This window comes from Parasteatoda tepidariorum, chromosome 2, assembly GCF_982258835.1.
Source record: "Parasteatoda tepidariorum strain Cologne lab strain chromosome 2, Ptep-v5.0, whole genome shotgun sequence".
Taxonomy (NCBI): domain Eukaryota; kingdom Metazoa; phylum Arthropoda; class Arachnida; order Araneae; family Theridiidae; genus Parasteatoda; species Parasteatoda tepidariorum.
The window spans coordinates 14,136,070-14,158,072 of NC_141756.1; the positions used below are offsets into that span (position 1 = coordinate 14,136,070).

A 22,003-nucleotide genomic window follows, 5' to 3' on the forward strand; every position below is an offset into this window, starting at 1 on the left:
GCAAACATCGCCATACCTTTCTCGATTTTTCTTGGATTCAAAAAATTTTTGTTTTAAAATGTTCAGTCAAATGCCTAAATTTCAAAAATACCAAAAAGTAGAAAATCGATTTTTCGACGAAATTTCCTTCATTTGAAAGTCCCCTGTCGCCTTAACAGCAAGAGAAAAACTAATTTGTTCTTAGAAGATCAAAACTCAGTTTATTTCGTCGGGAAAAATCTTTGAGGAAACGATCAACGAATCTTCTTATAACAAGAATTGAATTTTTTGTTCCAAAATCAATATTGTAATGTTGATTTTTTTACCATTTTAATAAATTTTTTCTGTCAAAAAAAAATTGTTCGAATAATATTTATGTGTGACCTTGTTTCGAAATTAAATGCAAACATGTCTCATATAGCAATACAGATTATTTTTTTTTCTTTTCCTCTCTTAAAGGAATTTAAGCAGTGCTCTCAAAGAATACTTTCACAAGCTAAGCTTGAGAGCTGAAGGCTCTCGAGGTATCAGCTTTGGTCTAACTGGCCGAGTCGCTGAAGAACAAAGAAACGGTCACTCAAACCCAGAACCTAAACCTCATAACGGTGCACGAAGAAAAAAATCCAACGCCATGTCTTCAAGTAAACAAGATCAATCGACTTCTGGTCAACAGCCGATGGTCAATGGGAAACAGACTGAGGCAGCCGAAGGGTCATCGCAAAAATCCCAAAAATCACAGAAGCAAGAATCACCCTCCCAACAAGCTCAGACGCCAACTGAAGTTCCAAAACAGCCAGAGACAGTTGAAGCAGTGCCAAACAATGCCAATGACTCACAGAGTAATGGTAGTGCGACCAGTGAAGCTCAAAGTGGTAACCAGGTACAGTTTATGATAGTTATTACTTTTGGTAACATACTAAAAATAGAAGTACTGCTGGAGCGGCGTTAAAAAGGTTGACAGAGTTTTATAAATGTGCGGACATAATCTAAAAGCATAAATTCATCTTAAAATATTTACTTTAGAAGATATAGAGAAATATTCTTCTTTTTGTCATGCCGAACCCGAGAAAGAAATGTTTTGAAATCCTAAATCTTAAAAGTTAAAAAAATTTTTTAAAAAATTTAAAACTAATTTTTTTAAAGATATTTTGATTTGAAATAATAAATTTCACATTATTAATTTAGAACAAAGAAAAGAAAATATAATTAAAACAAAAATATGTGCCATAATAACTATTTTTTTAAAAATTCAATTACTATCTGATTGTAAATAATAAACGAAACAATGAAGAAAGTTATATAGTTCCCCCAAATTTCATTTTAACTCAATGCATATGCTATTCATTCTTTTTTTCTTAGTAAAACTAAAACTAGTACTGATTGTAAGTTACAGCAGATGCTTTGAATAAGTGCAACTTATTTACAAAAACGAACTTACATTGTTTGCATTTTAAAATCTTATAATCAATTTAATAATACAATAAATTAATAGCCTCTAAAAATGACTTTGAAAATATTTTATCCTGTTATGGACAATTCTTTAATTTATAAAAAATGTCTAGTCTATATGGAGTTTACTACACACTGTAAAATTTCAATCATTAATGTAGCAAAGCAGTGCTCAGTTATATGAAATGTCAGTAAGACAAGGTTATAACTGTACCCGTAGGCAAACGATGCAGCTTCGAATGAGTCTGCAGCAAGGAGATTGGATGATGAGGAGGAGGATGGAGCCGTATCTGCTTTCAATCCTAGAAGAAGCCGAAGATACGAAGATCCCCCAATAACATTTCCTGATGTAGATGTAAGTACTAAGTTAAAAAATCTCTTAGTAAATCCTTTAGTAAGTTTCTAAATCCCTTAGTAAGTTGCAAAATCGCTTAATAAGTTGCAAAATCCCTTAGTAAACCCTTTAGTAAGTTGCAAAATCCCTTAGTCACAGTAAAAACTACTACTTATTCTAAGTTTTCATTCCACAGAAGAGAAAAATGGCATCTTTTAGAGAAGTTGTTTTCATTTCATGTAAATTTCCATAGTTTATTGCAAGAGTAAAAATATCTTTATTGTTTGAGTTTGAAACTGAACTCATATTTACTTGAATATGTTCTGGATGCGTCAATTGACAATATGTTTTATGGAACCATGGTGGCTCAGGTGATAGATCATTCGCCTCCTAATGAGGTGAACCAGGTTCTAATCACAGCGATGGCTAGTGGATGCGAATTCCACACCCGGCTCGCACCGACCACAGAGCTGATGAAAAAATATCCTCACCGGTAGACAGATCATGGGTTAGAGTCCTCTTTCCTTCAGGCTAACCGTGGAAGGTTTTCGTGGTTTTTCCTCTCCTTGTAATCCAAATACGGGTTAGTTCCATCAAAAAGTTCTCCGCGAAGGTAAATTTCTCCCAATACTTGATCCAGGAGTTCCTTTGTTTTCTGGATTGTTATTGAAATTACAAGGCTACAGAGTTGAACATTAGTAGTCGTAAACCCCATCGACTCTGCAATGGCGGTTATAAAATAGCGTCAAATATGTTTTACGATAATACTGCAAATGGACAACTCATATTGATTTGAATATTTTTGTTTACGCCATTAGACCATGTTTCAGTAAAGCAACTGAACATTCCATATTAGTTTAAACATGTTCCTATGTACATTTGCAGTTTTTTTTTTTTTCGAAATTTTCTTTACTTATTTAAGAATTGAACATAATTTGAATCCTAAAGTATTCCAACTTCATATTTGTTTCTTAGAATCTTTTTTTAGTTTTAATGTTATAAGAAAAAAATAAATGAATTGAATAATATTTAATATGAAATCAATTCATTTCATTTAGCACGTTTATTTCAGTTTTTAATAATATCTTGTATTTAGCTTAACGTTTAATAATTTTTTATAGTTAGCAAACAAATAACAACGTTGATATCTTCTATCATCTTAATTCATAAAAATTTTAATTCGCCTTCAATATTTAGGGAAATATATTTACCTCTCATTTCGTAAAAATGCACCGCTTCTTTTTTTAAATGTTATTAATACGAGACCATTATTGTCATTTTCTTAGAACCAAAAAATTTTGTAATAGTAGAATTTTTGCTACGTACATTCTTATTTTAAAGTGAAAATACATTGTTTTTGTCTAAAGAAATAAATCAAAATTAATTTTATCAAAAAACCACTAATATAAAATTAGTTCTAACATTAACTTCTAATTTTCATAACTGTTTTGTTTGAAAGTCTCTTGGCCCATAAATAAATAGTAGCTTCATGCTAGTGAAAGGAGATACTAAAGTAATTTAAATGCAGCTATGCTTTGCTGAAACAATCAAAATGCCTTTAATATTATAGTGAAGCTACTTTTAATGAAAAAAAAATACTGGTAGCAAAACAATAATAGTTGTAACAAACTCGATTCGTTGTTTTAAAAAATAAATGTTTTTAATTGTTAAAAGTAAGAAAATACTCAAAAATTTTACTATTTTCCTAAATTAAAATTTTTATGAATGTCTAATACTTGTTAAATTGATTTTTACATTAAAATTGAAACAGGAAATAAATTGATTATGCATAAAAAAAATTTAAAAAGAAAAAAAAATGGGAAGAAGATATTGAAGAACCTTGAGTTTTCTCAATTTCTTTTGACACACTGAAAAAAATATGATCAAAACTGAAGTAATAAAATATGGTTTGTTAATATGTGATAAAATTTTTTAATTGAAATAAAATTAGGCAATTTTTTCATGATACCTAAAAACATTTATTGGATTAAATTTACTTTCCAGTTTTGTATTTTTTACTAAATTTATGGTAATAAAAACTATAATTTTGAAAATCAAAATTTATGGTGAACCGGTACCTACTGAACGGAATAATTACAAATTTCAAATTTTGGTACTAACTAAAAACCGCTTTCAATATAATTTTGCGAGCGTTTTTTTTTTTTTTCTTTTTTGGTAAATTTTTTTTTTTTTTTTTGCGAGTTTTGTGAAACCTTTCAAACAATTTCAATTCATTTTATGTAATTTCACTATTTGTTTTAAACTTACAGGGTCCTGGTTTGCTTAAAAGACTTTTAGAAATTATGGATGGTAAGCTTAATCCACAGGAAGTGAAAGATTTCCATGAAATAATGGAGTATTTAACAACAGAAGGAGGAGCTTGGGCACTGGGAACAACACATCTAGAAGCAATAGGTAAATAAAAACATAGTTACAGTTTGTCTAAGCTAAGAACTCCTCCCGCCACAAAGTCTGAGGCTGTCTGGTACTATGGAAACAAAAATGACGTATTTTATGGAGGGTAGCTTCACTCTAAGACAAACACAAGAGACCGAAGAAAGATTCCCTTTCTCTTACCGACTCGAGCCGAAACCACTCCAAAACAGTGACCCCGCATCCCTACTTAAAATAGTCATACCTCGTTACCATAGTCACCGCCGCAGGTCCAGACGAATGTCTGGGGGAGTTCTTATTTTAGACAAACTATACACATATTCAAATTTTCGAAAGACTTCTTGCAATAGTTGCCTTAAGTGTTACGTTATTTCTGTATACATATTAATTATTTGAAGAAAAAAAGTTTATTAATTTAGTAATCACTTGCAAAATATTAATGTATTTTTTCTTATATTTTAACATACTAATTTGTAGTATTCTTTGTAGTATTTTCTTTTTTACATGAAAAAATTGTTGATTCTAAATTTAGGTAAACTGTTTAAAAATGTAACTGTAATTGCGTCACTACTGCAACTAGTGTCAGTACTAGTAGAAAACAAGTTTTTTCGCTCATAATTTCAATCACCTTTTGATGATATTTTAGTGAGTTTGTTTCGGTCCATTTGCCGTCCGTTCTGTCTGTTTCTTATTCGATTCCGCTGCTAATTCTATTCGTCTATTTTGATATTCTATTCCAAATTTCTTGATTTTTTCATCACATTAATTACTTATATTAAAATACATTATAATAAATAATTCTTTTAATTTGTTATATATCAGGGGAGCGTAAATTTCAATATGTATTCCAGTGATAGTAAATCGGGAATTTTAAGGATATGCATTAAGATCTAAAATATAAGAATAATATAAGTTCATAAAATTTATTGCGTCTAAAAAAAGAGAAATAAGTTTCATTTCAATCCCTTATTTTCACACCCTATCAATAGCACGACTATGCTACGGAATTCCCCCAAACATATAAAGTCTAAAAAAAAGTAGGGAGAAAAAAATAAAACATCACCAGGGCCTAAATGTTCAGCTTCACTTAACAATATTTTTTTAAACAAGACTTTCATTGCATTTGAACGTTACGTTTTGCTGTTAAAACAAAATAGGAACGTGGTCTTATGTGTTTTAGTTTGTATAAAGCTGTAACAGTCGTTACATTATCATGACTCTTTAAAAAATGAAAACCTGTAACTAAATGACAACGAAAACGCGACGACATTAGCTGCGGAAAATTGGGCCAATTTTGGGAATTTTATGTAAGTATCAGTCTGGTGTCCCCCAATCTTATTAGTTGATCAAACAATGACCCTGGATGTTTTAAAAATAGGACATATAAGTCATAAATCTATCTTTATTCTAGGTAGGCTTCTGAATGACCGAACTCTTCCACCTGACGTTCCAATTTTATGTTTAAAAGTAATGCAGGCAGCATCATTGAAGGAAGATGTCATTCTTCTATTGCACCAAGACAGAGAAAAACATTATCTCATGAGTTATTTTAATAGGGTCGAATTTTTACCCGTCGAGGAACAAACCGAAACCTGCGGATTGGTAAGTAAAAGATTCAGTATGTTTAATCTTAGAACAGAAGATGAAAAATACTTTTCATCCTTAACACACGCATATTTTATAGGTTTCAGTGTTTTATCCAAATAACTCGCTTAATTTTTCTTTTTAGTGTTGTAATGCAATGGATAAAATATTTTTAGCCTTTTATTGAGACATAAATTTAAATTCGATCAACTTTCTCAGATTAGACTCCCTTAAATTTTAATATTAAAACTAATTTACTACATTTTACAAATAAAATTCTCACTTTTGGTGATTCAGTAAGCCTTGAGTAGTATTTCGTTAATTTTGAGAATTATTTCGTCACAAAATCACATTATTTGTGACAAAAGGTAAACTCTCAAATATATGACGAAACTGTTTCCTCAACTCAAAACCTCATCGCAGTGCATTGTGGGAGATTGTTAACTAGAATTTAAAAACTGGAAGAAAGACTAGATGATCGAAAATAAGTGACGAAGATTTTCAACCGGTTTCTGGAAAGTGGTCAAGGAGTTGACCTTGTTCACGGAAAATCTCGGGTTCGTATTCCGCTTTGGGAATGTGTATAATTTATCTCTTTGTTCTATCTTTCCTCCGTCCCGCAGTGGACTGATCGTTAAGACACGGTTCCCAGCAGATCACTGAAGTCAAGCATCACTGGCTACGGTCAGTGTGCGGGTGGGTGACCACTTGGATCAGCCTGCATATGGACCGAGGGTGTGCGATATTGGTCCTCGTTAAACTGTTCTACCGTAAAGTGCGCGACTTCGTGTGCAGGTCGTCGGGCTACCGAATCGGGGGTGCCATCCCCTCTGCAGAAGATCAAAATTGTGATGGCATGTCTTCGGATCATCCTCAGGGATGTTTCCCAGACCGTCGCCATTAGCCCATTGTGCAGCTCTAGTGCGACGTAAATGAACTACAACAACTATCTTTCCTCCATAGGTTGTTTGGGCTACATTTATCCACCTATATGGTATCTACGATAAAGTGATTATTAGAAAAGTTAGGAGCTATAAGGGGGTTTTTTTTTTGGAAAAAATAGAATGACGAAACATTTTTTTAATTTTGACGAAATTTGTTTCCTTGAAGAGACGATAGTTACTTCGTCACTTTGACGAGATTTTCACTCGGAGCATATACCAGGAAACGGTTTTGTCAAAAATGAAGAAAGTTTCGTGAAATTCAAGGCATCATTTTTTATTAAATAATGATGCTCACCGTAAGGCGAGTGATATAAATATAAATGATATAAATATAAATAATATAAATATAAGTGATAAATATAAATATAAATGATATAAATGTTATGATTTAAATATGGTAACATTTAATTGCTTTCTCTAAATTTCCTTCATTTTCTTTATCAATTTTTTTATTACTTTTGATCGAAAAACCAATACATATTTAACTCTGCGTACATTACATGTTTTTAATTTATCAATTTATTGAGAAAAAGATTACTATAAGATATGCAAACTTTCTTCGTAAATATTTTTTCTATAAACTTCGAGTTTCTTATAGTTTGCTTGTAAATTATAACTGTTGTGATTGATTCGAAAATACGTATGATCTTGTACTGTATGCACCAATAAACATCTAACACACTGCAGTTCAACCCTATTATATTCATTATTTTATCCAAAATCTTATAAGTATGTACGCGCAGTTTAATATTTTAATTTATAATTTCAAATTTTACAAGTCATAAAATATTTAAATTAATATTATTAAATTTTATATGTAATTGAAAGGTGATACATAAGTGAATATATTTTCAAGCATTTACGTGACGACTATTTTTAAAGAAAAAAATGCTAAAAAAAAGAAGTTCAAATATAAATTTATCGGTCAGCAGAAATTTTTAACAAATGTGGTTAAAAATCTATCATATCGAAAATAGTAAAGAATTTAAAAAGGTTATTTTTTAATTGTTTAATAAATGTTATATATTTTTTAAAGAGGACGTTGAAAAATTTTTATCTAGCAAAATGGGTGGTAAGCCAGAAAAGATTGGGGTCCTGTGGTTTGGAGTTTTTAATTTAAATTTTGTTGTGATTAACCCCGATACTGATTCTTCAAAGTTTAACAATGCTCTTAGTTTCTTCTATCTTAAATATTATTTTGCATCCACCATTGGGTAGGTACTAATCACTTCATTTTTCATACGCTAGGGAACATGAATAATAAGTTTAGAGTAGTTATTGGAATAATATCAGTTATTATTGGTTATAAAATGTATTAAATGTGCTAAAGTAGCATCTTAAATAATTTGATTGGCATATTTCAGTCAAACATTTAAGTAATTGTTTCTACTGTACTCAGTTTTTGCCTTTAATTTATCTTCCCATTATGTTTATTGCAGTTGTGCAATCTGTGTTCCAATCCCAGCAGTTATGATTGGCTGACGTACATATCTGAATGGGATGAAGAAGGAAAACCTTGCAACAACAGCCGCGTGACCGTCAGAGTTGCCGTCCATGGACTACTGGCAGAAAAACCAGAAACTAGAGAAAGGGGATGTGCTCTTGTCTATAATCTAGCACTGAAAAAAGAAGCAAGTGACATTTTCTGCTGTTTGTTTCTCATACGAACAAAACTTATGCCCCCCCCCCAAGAATAACCATAAATACTATCTTATACAAATAAAACTTACTTTATAATTAAAAGTCTAAACTCTAATATAGTGTCTACTTTTTATAAATTAAAGTTAGCAGAAATTAGATAGAAAGCTAATGCATTCACTTTGTGAATAAATAATTAAATAAATAAAAAATTATCGAAAACTGTTTCTAAAAGAAGTTCAAATATTTTTTCTCAATTTTTTACATAAAATTTTTGTTAGACAGTCACTTCCTGCAATGTAACATACAATTAATTCATAGAAAACTCATTATAAAGGAAGTTTTGAGAGTACTATTCCTGAAGTATAGCATAAACTGATTAAACAACCTGAATTAGTTAAGGGGCACATTAAGTCAAGTAATATACTTAATGTATTTCATTCTTATATAATCATAAGTCAAAATTCTTGATGATAACATCAAAATATCTTGATGGTTTATGTTGGTTTCAATGTGATTTATGATGTTCCAACATCATTTGATGGTCACCATCATCCAACATTTTCCATTCTGCGTTTATGGTTTTTGATATGCCAACAAACTTCCATCATTCCATGATGGAAAATGATACTTTAATGCTATGATGGTTAACCATCAAGAGAAGTCTGATTCTCATGGACCAACAATCCGTGATGATCTATGATCTTGATGATCCATTATGGTTCCAACAGTGCATTTTCATGATGATTTAATAATAATTATTGTTGGTTTAACAGGAATAGGCCATCAAAACAATTTTTTTTATGTTGGCCCACCAAGAATTAGTGTGAATTCCTAAATTGGGGTGATGGTGGTTCATGATCATTCTAAAATTTGATTTCTAAGAAACTATGATGGAAATTTCCCATGGTTCACCATGAACAAACCATCAAAACAAATTGCTATTCTAATATTGAACCATCATAAATCAGTCCGAATTCCTACATTGAAGTGATAGTTACCTATGTTGGTTACCATCAAAAATATAATGGTTCATGATGGAATTATTGAGGGTTACCATCAAGATTATGTTGGTCCATCAATAAAAAACCATCAAAAATTTTGACTTGGGATTGTTTTTTATCTGGAGATAAAGAATTTTTATTCGTCCAGATAAAACCATCACTACCATCAGAGCTCTTGGTGGAAATTTTAATCCGATTGCAGTTGAATTTGTACGAAATCTTAAAAATGGACTGTCATAAAATTTATGGAGCAAAAATAATTAAAAATGTTCTCTAAATTCGTAAATTAAAAATGCTAAGCCTCTGTTTTATAATTTTGTTTGCATAATTTTTGTCTGTTTTCTTTTTCAGCTTTTCGATGATATTGCTACAGAACTAGCCATGGCTGTTCTCCAGTTTCTCCAAGAACAAGTGCCTGAGGAACTACGTACGTAAATTTATTAATGAGCATATGTATAGAACAATAACCAACTTACTACCATAATTAAACAAAATACACTAATGTTTATGAAGATTGCAACAGTATAAAGGATTTGTCAGGAATTGGGGAAATTTATTCCACATAATGCCGACAGTGGCACAAAAAAAGATCAAATGTGCAAGATTAAAAAAAAGAATGTCGGAAATCAATATATTATATATCTGCTATGTTAAGGCATACAGGCTGTGAATATAATCCTGGGAAAAGACATTGCATATGACTTGACGAAAAAGCTCTGTCTTACTGTGTACCCCATCAGCTGTACGAGCAGCGAGTCGTTGACCGATGAAATGCACTACCGGAGAACCACCAGGCAATGGAAAAAGCTAAAACTAGTAAGGCACCAAAGATGGCTGCATGCAGTCTTGGAAACGTACGCATGGGCATCATTTTGCTTAAAGTATAACACACGTCATGCATCGAATAATGGGGAAGACATCTGGTTAGACAATTTCCCTTACGTCCACTATCAAAGTTGTCCACAATTTGTACTTAATGAGATCCACAATTGCACAAAATAGCTTCCCAAAGCATGATTCAATCAGCAAATACATTATTGGAGTAGATGCCCCCTCTGTAACATCTGCAACTTCTTCGATCATTTCAATCCAGATGGTAGAGCCGTGGTGGCTCAGAGGATAAAGCGCTCGCCTCCCAATGAGCTGAACAGGGTTCGAATCCCGGCAATGGCTGATTGATTCGAATTCGACCACAGTGCTGACGTAAAATATCCTCAGTGGTAGACGGATCATTGGTTACAGTCCCCTTGCCATCAGGCTAACCATGGGAGGTTTTCGTGCTTTTACCTCTACATGTAAAGCAAATGCTGATTAGTTCCATCAAAAAGTCCTCCACGAAGGCAAATTTCTCTTAACACTTGATCCAGGAATTCCCTTGTCTTCTGGATTGGGCTCAAAATTACAAGGCTACGGAGTTGAACATTGGCAGTCGTAAACTGAAAATTTGGTCCGCTGTTCAACGACGGTTATAGAATAAAATCCAGATGGTAGCGAGATTTAATCAAAGAACTGCTGCAGGGTACGTCATGCATGCTGAGATCATTGAAATCGGAGGTGTCTGTGATTCATCCCCATAGGAATCCTGCGTAGAGGAACCCTTACACACAGTTGATGCTGCATTAGACGGCAACGAACCGTAGACCTAGACAACAAAACACAAGTAGCTGTTCTCAAACGTTGTGCTAACACAGGAGATGCTGCTGTATTGTCCATCCCTACGGTGTGCCTCACTGTCTGGTTTTCGCCATGTATGCTCCTCCTGTGTCCATGCAGACAGAAGACGATAACTGATTTCAACTGGAATACGAGGAGCATAGAACAGTTCTCGTTCCACACACGCGCAATCGTTTTGTAATTCTAATAATTTGCATGTCTTACCTGACTTTACGTTTCGCGTAAGTTCTGTTCGTTTTGCATTTTCCTTGATGGTGTTGCATTTTACACAAACATGAGTGTAAATTATTTCCCTTTCAATAATTAATAATCTCTCTTAAGTAATAATCTCTTAAGTAATAATATCTTCAGTTATCACACATAAGCCTTTTTAATGAACATTGAGCTTTGAAAACTCTATCAAATCGTAGGGTAAAAAAACGAATACAATTGCCAAATGTCTGGATCTCCATGGCAGTTATGCCTAATATTTATATATTTGTACATTTCAAAAGTAATTCATTTCGATCTTCAATCTTTTTGATAATAAAGTGATTTTAAAAAAAAAGACCCCATATGTAAAACAGTAAAAAGTGTATTAAATTTTCGCTTCATCAAGTAAGTTGACTTTAATTTGTGAAATTACAAAAATTAAAAATAATAATAATTTCTGAAACGTTCTGAACGAACGAATTTCTGATATGTTCTTTATTGAACATATTTGGGATGCCTTCCAACGTGATGTTCAGAAGACATCCCCACCCCCTCTTACTCCCACTTATGGACAGCCCTGCAGGATTCATGGTGTCAATTATCTCTAGCACTACTTCACACATTGATCGAATCCATGCCACGTCGTGTTGCGGCGCTTCTGCGTACTCGCGGGTACCCTACACGATATTAGGCAGATATACCAGTTTTTTTGGCTCTTCAGTGTATGTATATATATATATATATATATATATATATATTAATTTGCATGTTTTATTTAGTTCCATACAAAGAAATATGCTTCGGTTTATCATAGTTGCATAAAATAACGTTCATCCTGTAATGATTATAATAACTAATCATAATTGAATATAATTCATAAAAAAGACAATTAGCATATTAATATATTTATTAAATAATAATACTCACACAGTGTATTCCGCAATCATTGCACTTTATTATAGATTTTTATTTTCCTTTGAAAACATGAAAAAAAAACTGTCCTCAGAACTATACCAATAAATTACTACAACCAGTTTGATTGCTTGATGAAACTTGAAATTATTTCTAATTGTCACCTTTCCCCTCCTCTTAGTTTTTTCCGGTCATCTAACATGTTTTGATATTTTTAATCAGAACACCCTGCATAAAAAAAAGAATCGCAAAATTATTGAAAAAAAGAAAGAATTTTTAATGAAAATGTAATAATATTTTGTCGACATGACATTTCATAAAAGATATAAATATACAATTTTTTTCCCTCATTGAACATTAAATTTTCTTGTTATTAATATTTTTCAAAATTTACATAAATTAACGAAAATTCATTGTAGGAATTTATAGAATCCACACACGAAGATATTTATACAATATATGGCATTCTTTACGTTTTAAGTACAATATATCTTTACCAATTAGAAAATTATTATCACATAAATTTATAACCATGTATGAATAATCAATAAGTTACCATAAAGGTTAGTAAAAAGGAAAAGAAATGTCAAAATAAATTTAACAAATTTGTCCGCCATCCCTGTTGTTGTGGTAACTAATCCTCCAAAATCTGACCAAGTCAGACCAGGTTCAAATGACCATTGACTCGAACAAAGTCAATGACTCAACCTACAGTATACCAAATTTTAAGTTTTTGATTAGAACAAGAAACAAGCGTTAATAAAAAATACAAAAATATTCTACATATTATAATAAATAAGATAATAACAATATATCTTTCTTCTAGTTTTCCAAAGTCTCACAGCATTGTTGAGGTTCATGTTCATTAGTTATAATGAGGTAAGTTAGCTTAGGAATTTTATTTTAATTTCAGTAATAATTCAATGTTTAGTGGGTTTTCTAACTCAAATTAAAGCCCCGACATGCCGCCATCTTTGTGATTGCTACTCTATTGTGACCGCAAATTTCAATGAAGAAATACTGAATTTCTATTCTTAAACGTGGCTTTTTATTGATTAATATTTTCATATTCTTAAAGATAGCTTAAATAATTACTATTACTTCTTTAAATTTTTCTTTCTAAAATTTTATATTTTCTTTTTATTTCATTCGGAGAAAATAATGCCTTATCTATAAGTTTAAACCTTTGATATGATAGCTAAATTATGTGGTTTTTACGTGAAAGCAACGATAAAGATTTGTTTTTACTAGGATAGACCTAAATAAAGCCATGAAATATTTAAAAACACGAAGGAACACGGGAAAATTTAGTCATTTCTGAAAATAGCGTCATTTTTTTTTTGTAGAAGAAAATGGTCGGAGGACATATATTCAAACTTCTGTGCGTAATCTACGTGTAAAAATATGCACGTTTTTAAATCTGGCCTCTTAATTAGAACTCGCTGGCAAGCGAGCCCTAATTAAGATGCAAAAAAAAATTTCAAAAAATAGTTTTTAAAAATTTTTTACTATATGATCGTTTTATTTCATAATAGTCGACAAATATTTGTATTGTAAATCGGATACAAAATTTGAATAAAATCGGATGAATAAATCTTAAAAAATGATTTTTTTAAATTTCAAAACTAAGAAACTATTCAATCGATTGTACTCGAGTTTTGTATTTTGCCATATAAAATTTTCCTTCTTAAAATGATGTTGAAAACTTTATACCTTACAAGTTAAACATTTTTTCAACTGAAGTAATAAATAGTAATAATTAACTGTAAAAAATTATTTTTTGCGTGAATTTTTTGGGCATAAATAAATTTTATAATTGTTATCAAAAATTTTCAAATCGCTTAAAAAGCTCTTGAGATATAGTGATGTACGCAAAAAGTAAAATTATCATTAATGTGTCTAAATTTAGGACCGTTCTCCTGATCAAACTATTGGGACCTTATTTCCCAAATTGGGACCACCCTTTTTCATTTTGCAGGTCAGAAAATCCGAATCCGCAGAAAAATTGCTATGTTTATTCGGAGAGAGAGTAGATTTTTGTGACTGACTTCGCAACTGAAAATTTCGACTTCGCTGATTAATTAGCATATTTGAAATGACCTCAAATATGAGTCTCTTGAAACATTTGAGTCTCAGACGTGATAATCCTATCATTATGCCAGAAGTCATTCCTAAAAGTTATCCACCGACTTTTCATCTGCTTTTTTTTAAAAAAATTATAAGAAATTCTTGCAACCGATTTTACGATAAAATGCAGATAAAATAAGCATAATACATGGAAAATTAATCAAGATTATATAAAAACTCAATTTTCATAAGTTACGTACAATATTTTATTTATTACTTCTTCGTACAAATCCTTAGAGAATTTTTTTTAAATGTTAATTATTTTATTACATACTTTTTAGTCTTGCGATTCACTAAGTCATTAAAAAAATTCATCTTATTTTTTTCCAAGACGTTTTAAAAGCGTAACTATAAACACGAAACAAAAAACAAAATAAACGTAGTTACATATAGTTTTAGAATTGCAAATTCGGTGACGTAGCAGCGATCCACGTGTCATTCACGGTGATGACTGATTAAATAAATATTAAAGCGCGTGTGATAAAATCTTAAACAGAATCGTTCGCAATTATATTTTTAACAATGGCTAATGTAAACTAATGCGTAAAAAAAATTTTTTTTGAACATTTCTTCCGAACGGAATAATTAAAAATTTAAAACGATTTTTCGGATCGGTATAGCTAAAATTGCTCCTCGCAATCGATGTCCAAATTTCGAAACCCTAGCGCAAACAATTCTAGAGTAATATTATAAAATAGCGTTCCGTGACAAGGACAGACAAAATACTGAGTTGTTCAAAATAAAAGTCGGAAAAATCTATATTAGATTTTATTTATTGAACAATCAATAAATATACTTGGAACTAATCCCTGAGCTACTCCACATTATTACGATAAAATACTGAAGATTGAAGGTTTTCAATGTATTCGCGTTTGAATTAGTACAAATGTATTGATTTTTTTTCTTCCTTCAGATTCCTGCACTCATGAAGATGCTTGGACCTGATGTTGATGCTTTCAGAGGAGCTTCTAAAAGAATAGATCCAATTATTGAAGAAATCCAGATGAAGCTGAAAGTTTCCCGCGCTTAACTATTTTTATCCCACTTTTTATCGTTTTTTGCAATAAATGTTGTTTAAAAAAATTAATTGTGACTTTTTATTTATACCTGTGATTCATTTATTTTTAAAAAATACCTAAAAGACTGCCAAAGAATTAAAAATAGCTCAGTAGAATTATTTTAAGTAAATAATTTCAATAAACTAATTATTTAAAAATAGTTTTTTTTTTAATCAATTATTTTAAATAACTATGCTAAAAAATGCTTTAAAAAATTTGATTCAATTATTTTAAAATAATTGTGTTGAAACTAATGTGAAGTATTCTTCAACTGAATTATTTTTTTAATCTTTCGAATTTTGAAGCTTTTTTAGATAATACATTTTACAATACAATAATACATTAATAATGCATTTTTAAAAATAAAAAAATTAAAATTTTAATGTTGGGCACTTGGGATTTATTGTCCCATTGGCCTCTAATGCCAGAGCTGCTACTCTCTTCTCGTTACCCAGTGGGCACCAGTGGCAAAGCCACGGCGGTGGAGCAGCGTCGCCCACGTCACACGACCACAAACCCGTTTATAGGGCGGGTCACGTTCCCACAATCACACAAAGGAGAAAGGACATCTCATATCTCATCTCATCTCATATGTGTTGGTTATCTTAGCATCAGCCCCGCTAGGGGCTCCAACTAATTCATCTGAGTGGAAATAAATAATAAATCGCCGAAGCGCAACTGAAAGGTGAAAGTTGGGGTTTAGTATCTTTTACTGAGAGAAAATTAAAATGAAGTAGTGAGATTGAACAAACAAATTTAAGAGAGAGGAGAGGTTTTGTGGCAGACTGCCTCGCCTCCCTTCGAGGTATTACCCCCGAGCTTCTCAGGTGCACAGTAGCCACATAGTCTCAGAGAAAAGGAGAAATACATAATAAATGCGCAAAATTATTTACAAGTATTTACAGCTATTTACAAAATTTACGGGACAAAACTCCGTCGGATAGGAAAAAGGCGGTTGCCGGGCTATATTTTATGTTGTCTTTGATGAGCTCAAAATCAAAATTTTTAAAGTAATTGCACGTATGACAAGAGAGTGCATCTCTGAAGAAGCTTGCACATAGTTCAGCTATGTGCTCATCTATTTTGTTGATTTTTAACTCTCGTCTTAGATCTTTCATTCTCATGGATCTGGGGGCTCCAGTGATATATCTGAGGAATTTATTTTGAGTAATCTCCAGTTTCTTTTTTTGACTAACAGTGGTTGTGCTCCATGCAGGGGCTGCGTAGCTGATGATCGGTCGAATGCATTGGAGGTATAGGGTTCGTTTTGTTTTGAGTGATAGTTTTGAATTATAGTTTAATATTGGTTTCAGAGATCTATAGGCTCCTTGCGCTTTGCTAAGAATATTTTCAATATGGGTATTCCAGTTTAAAGTACTAGTAAGAGTGACGCCTAGGTAGGTGGCCTTTCGAACTAGTGGTATTGCATCATTGAAAAGAGTAATATTTGGATAAATGACTTTCTTTTTACTTGATTTCCTAATAATTAGTAGTGAAGATTTAGTGGTGTTGATGGCTACCTTCCATTTTGTGCACCAGTCTTCGATATGAGGTATGCTATTACTAAGATTAGTAACTGACTTCTTAGGATTTATTGATCTGCTCATAAGTGCTGTATCATCTGCGTAGAAGGCTGAGGTGATGTTTCTCATATTATTAAAATTTGGAAAGTCTGCTGAATAAATTAGGTAGAGCACAGGGCCGAGAATTGAACCTTGCAGAACTCCTGCTTTAATGTTTCTAGCGGAAGAAAATGCTGTATTGGTCTTAATATGAAAAGTTCTGTTTGTCAGATAATTATTAATTAGTAGTATTAGATCTTTGAGGATATTGAAATTTATGAGCTTGTATATGAGGCCCTGGTGCCAGACTCGGTCAAAGGCTTTGGCCTCATCCAACATCAGGAGCGCTGTTGTTTCTTTTTTGAAGAATCCTTGGTTAATATTCTCAATAATTCTCACTAGTTGTTTAGTGGTGGATAAGTGTTCTCGAAAACCGAATTGTTCATCCGGGATAAAACTGAGATGGGGCTTTAGTCTGTTGAGGATTATCTTCTCAAAAATTTTTGAAAATACGGTCAGCAAACTAATAGGTCTGTAGCTTTCAGGATTTAGAAGATTTCTCCCCTGCTTGGGGAAGAGCATAACCTGAGCATGTTTCCATTTTGGGGGGAAATATTTCAGTTTCAGGCAAGCATTGATGATGTTTAGCAGCTGCTCGATGATGTTGGGAGGGAGGTTTTTAATCATGAGGTTATTTATATTATCAGCACCGGGAGCTTTCTTATTCTGAAATTTGGTGATAATACTGGTGATCTCTTCCACAGTGGCTAGATCTGATGTTAAATGATAGTCATTTTTTAAGAAATTTTTGACGGCCTTGATGATAATGTCATCGGATTTTGCATCAATATGATCATTATTGAGCGAAAATTGTCTTTCCATTGCGTCTGCGAAAATCTCGCATTTATCACTATCTGAATAAGTCTTGCCATTTGGGCCATTTAGTGGCATGTTAGTGGTGTTATTCGCCTTTAGAGATCGTACCATGTTCCAAGCGGTTTTGTCCAGAGTGGTAAGACTCTCAACTTTTTCATTCCAGGTTTCTTTTTTAAATTCATCGATTTGTTTCTTTATGCTTTTGCTAAAGTTATTAAGCTGATTTTTAATGTTTGGATCCAGAGTTCTCTGATAAAGTTTCCTTAATTTATTCTCCATTTTAATTTGACATTTAATGTAGAATCCCTTATGAAAATTTAAGGTATATTTAAGGTTGATTTGAGGTATTTTTGAGGTATTAAGGTTGTTTTGAGGTATATTTGAGATATATTTAAGGTTGCAGAGAAAACAGCAATAAAAATTATACCTCGTAAAGGTTGTAATTAAGGTGTACGAGGTTGATTTATATATACTTCAGCTTGTTTTGAGGTTGTTTAAAATTCACTTCAAATCAACCAGACTGATAAGGAGATTTTTAAGGTATACCAGGTTTATTTTCTTACACTTGTAACAAAAGAGGTATTTTTGAGGTATAAAAATTTTTACCTTATTTCAACTAACGATAAAAAGGTATTTATTGAGGTATATGAAGTCATTTTATTTATACCTAAGCTTATTTTGAGGTTGTTTTAAATTCACTTCAAATCATCCAGACTGATAAGATGATTTTTAAGGTATACGAGGTTGTTTCTCTTACACTTGTAACAAAAGAGGTATTTATGAGGTATAAAAAAATCAACCTTATTTCAACTAACGAGAGTGAGGTAATTACGAGGCATAAAAAATATACCTTTTTTCTACTAACGATATTGAGGTATTTATGAGGTATAAAAAAATATACCTTATTTCAACTAAAGAGAGTGAGGTATTTATTGAGGAGTTGAAGTCGTTTTATTTATACCTAAGCTTGTTTTAAGGTTGCTTAAAGTACACTTCATATTAACTAACTCACTTCCCAGAGTTCCATGCGAGCCGGCAAATGGCGTGTGTGTTGACAATCGAAAGTCTATTCGAAATTCGGTAAGTGTGCTTGACATTTATTAATTTAGTTTTATCACTTTTAATCAAATATGCTTCAATTTTGAAACTTAAATTTTATTATTTTTGTTTTAACGACGCGTCCTGATCTTAAATAATTTAAGTTGAAGGATATTCTTAGAGGCTATCGTTGTAGGCTTAGCAATAAGAGAGAATAACCGAAATATTTCTCGTCACTGTTTTAGGTAACATTACTGGTGAATCGTTACAGCAGGTTATGCACAGTATATTTTATTGTTTGTAGTTCAGTCAAATAGAACTATTCTTTTTATTTTGCTTAAATGTATATGTTTTAACGTAGCAGTATGCACGCTGATTAATTGAGAAAAATGTTCACAATTTCTCTTATAAATAAATCATTGAAAATTGAAAGATTTTTAAAATAGCAATTTTGTTTTGAAATTCTACTATAGCTGTATGCTTATCGTTTGGATTTTTGTTGCAAAGTTTATATTATTGTTTACATACATACATACATATATATATATATATATATATATATATATATATATATATATATATATATATATATATATATATATATATATATATATATATATATATATATATATATATATATATATATATACACAAATTAACATGAAAAACATGAATAAAATAAAAATAAAAAACTAAATGGTAGAGAAACAAGAATGGTATAAGCAAATAGTCGTTGTCAAGACACATCTAATTGCCATAAATAATGCGATATTTCTGAATAAAGAATAATTATCCTAAGATAAAAATTATTCTTTATATGTGTCGATATCGCAAAAAACCTTATTTTGAAAAAAATCATGAAATAAAAGAAAAATGTAATAGGAAATCAAACTTACCGGCGTGAATTAAAACGCGGTTTAGGTTTAAAAGTACAATAATAAAACAGTTAACAAAAATCGCGAAGATGTAAAATATTGCTTATAGCTTGAATCGAATATAATAAAATTTAAAAAAACATTTGATCGAAGAAGAAGAAAAAAAATGTTTAGGTAAAATATTAGTGCTGCCATCTATGAGAAACAATTAGTAAAAAGGTAATAAAATTGAAATAATAATAAAAATGTTTAACGGATTGAATAAATTAGCAGTCTTAAAAAAACAAAAAATAAATAAATAAAAAAATAAAAAAAATATAAATAAATAAATAAATAAATAAAAAAATAAAAATAAAAAAATTAAAAAATCATTAATAGGGAAATTAATTTAAAAGTCAGTCTGTCAGGATAGAAAGCCGTTTATAGACCCATCCTTCATTCATAATTTTACAGAATACACATATCCATCTTTCATAGGGTGACTTATTTAAAAATCAGAGCCTGCATACAGGAATAGAAAACCGTTTATAGGTTTTATTCTTCATTCATACAACCTTACATAATTTTAAAGTATACACGTATCACCTGCATTTATCTGGGGTGGTTCTTTACGAACCAGAGCCCATTCCACTTATACAAAAATAAAAAATAATTAAATAAATAAATAAATAAATAAACTGTTTATTATACTGGACAATTAAAATTAAATTAATTTTAAGAGGCTACAAATATTAAAAAGTAACTAAAAAATATTTAACTAATCCAGTATAAAAGGTCATACATCCAAACTATTCCGTCCAGTGGCTTTAGGAATAGTTTATCATAGTTAGTTCCTACCTTGAAAAAATCAGAGCTTATTCTTAAAACAGAAAAATTAAATAAAAATTAAAAATTAATGTACCAAGTTTTTTAAGATTTTTTTAAAATAGAAATTAAGAAATGAACTAGGAAAATGGCTATTAATTAAATCGTTTTTATATATATCAGTATCTAATAAAAACTCGTTATAGTTAGAATTATTCCTGTAAAATCTATGAATTTGATTGGCAATAATATTAGAAAAAACCTTATTGGCTAAGTTAGAGTTGAAATCTATGCATTTTTTAACTGGAAATTTAAATTCATTTCTTTTGTCAAAAAGTTTAAATGTAATATTATTATCTGCATTAATATTAAGAGTCAAATCTAAAAAATTTGCTGAAGAATTACTATTATTTGTTTTATTAAGAATTAATTCATTTGGATAAATATGTTTTGCTAGAATATCGAAATCATTAAAATTAATAACTAATAGATCATCAATGAATCTGAGAAAGAGAGAATCAATTGGAAAATTAACATGTGATTTTACAAATCTATATTCTTGTAGAAAAAGAAAAATATTGCAGATGTTAGTACTAAAATTATTTCCCATGGGAATACCATTAATTTGTTGAAAAAGGTGGTCATTGAAAAGAATATAATTGTTGTTAAGGTTAATATGTACTAGAAAGTTCCAGTTATCTTCATTAATAATATCACTGAGATTAAACATGCTATGAATTTGAAGAAGGTCATCATGAATTTTATTAGTTGGAAGGGAAGTATAGAGGTTTTCGAAATCAAAACAGTGAATTGAATCTACATTTTTTAAAGTTTTTAGTGTATTTAAAACCTGAATGCTATTTTTAATATTCCAATTTAAATAGTTATTATTTTTAGTAAGTTTATTAATTTTGTTATAAACTTTTTTAAGAATGTTCTCAAAGTAAATACCGATTTTTTTCATGTTACTATTAACGCCACTTGCAATAAACCTGAATTTGGTTGGAGTCTTATGGAATTTTGGATTGGCAAAAAGAAAAGGAAAATTGTTAATATTATTTGGTTTAATTTTAAGTCTTTTATAGATAGCATTAATTTTATTAATAATAATATCACTGTTGGTGTTAAGTTTTTTGTAGGTAATATTGCTATTAAGTTCATTGGAAAGAAGTTGTTTGTAAAAAAATTTTCAAATAATTGCAAAATTATTACTAGCTTTATCAACAGTGGTTATACAAAATTTATTTTGAATATTTTTAATATCTTGTCTTAAAACAGAGTTAAAAATTAAAATGCTCCATTAGCCTAATAAGTCGATGGAATTATACTATGTTGTTGTTAGTAAACTTCTGTTCAAGTAAATTATCTTAACTGTACATAAATTACTACAAGAATGTGAATGGGTTAGCAAACTACCCTATAGGTTATTTTAAAAGAATTGCCTACATTTTAAATTATATTAATGGATAAGTTACAAATCCATGGCTGCAATTGTCAGAAAACTTTCTGATTGCTCACAAACAAAACAAAAAAAGCTTATTACAATATATATTGACTAA

The 22,003-nt window shown here is 30.6% G+C and overlaps 1 protein-coding gene across 1 annotated transcript in view; it reads left to right on the forward strand.

Annotated features, from left to right (window-relative positions):
- LOC107455922 (uncharacterized) overlaps positions 1–15,318 on the forward strand; it is a 62,079-nt gene extending 46,761 nt beyond the window's left edge. The window contains exons 5-12 of the mRNA XM_016073650.3: positions 439–859; positions 1,649–1,783; positions 4,033–4,177; positions 5,568–5,758; positions 8,124–8,315; positions 9,678–9,753; positions 12,931–12,983; positions 15,145–15,318. Of these exons, the coding sequence (XP_015929136.1) occupies positions 439–859; positions 1,649–1,783; positions 4,033–4,177; positions 5,568–5,758; positions 8,124–8,315; positions 9,678–9,753; positions 12,931–12,983; positions 15,145–15,261 (1,330 nt within the window). The 3' untranslated portion in view covers positions 15,262–15,318. The remainder of the gene's footprint in view (positions 1–438; positions 860–1,648; positions 1,784–4,032; positions 4,178–5,567; positions 5,759–8,123; positions 8,316–9,677; positions 9,754–12,930; positions 12,984–15,144) is intronic.
- Positions 15,319–22,003: the final 6,685 nt, after the last annotated feature.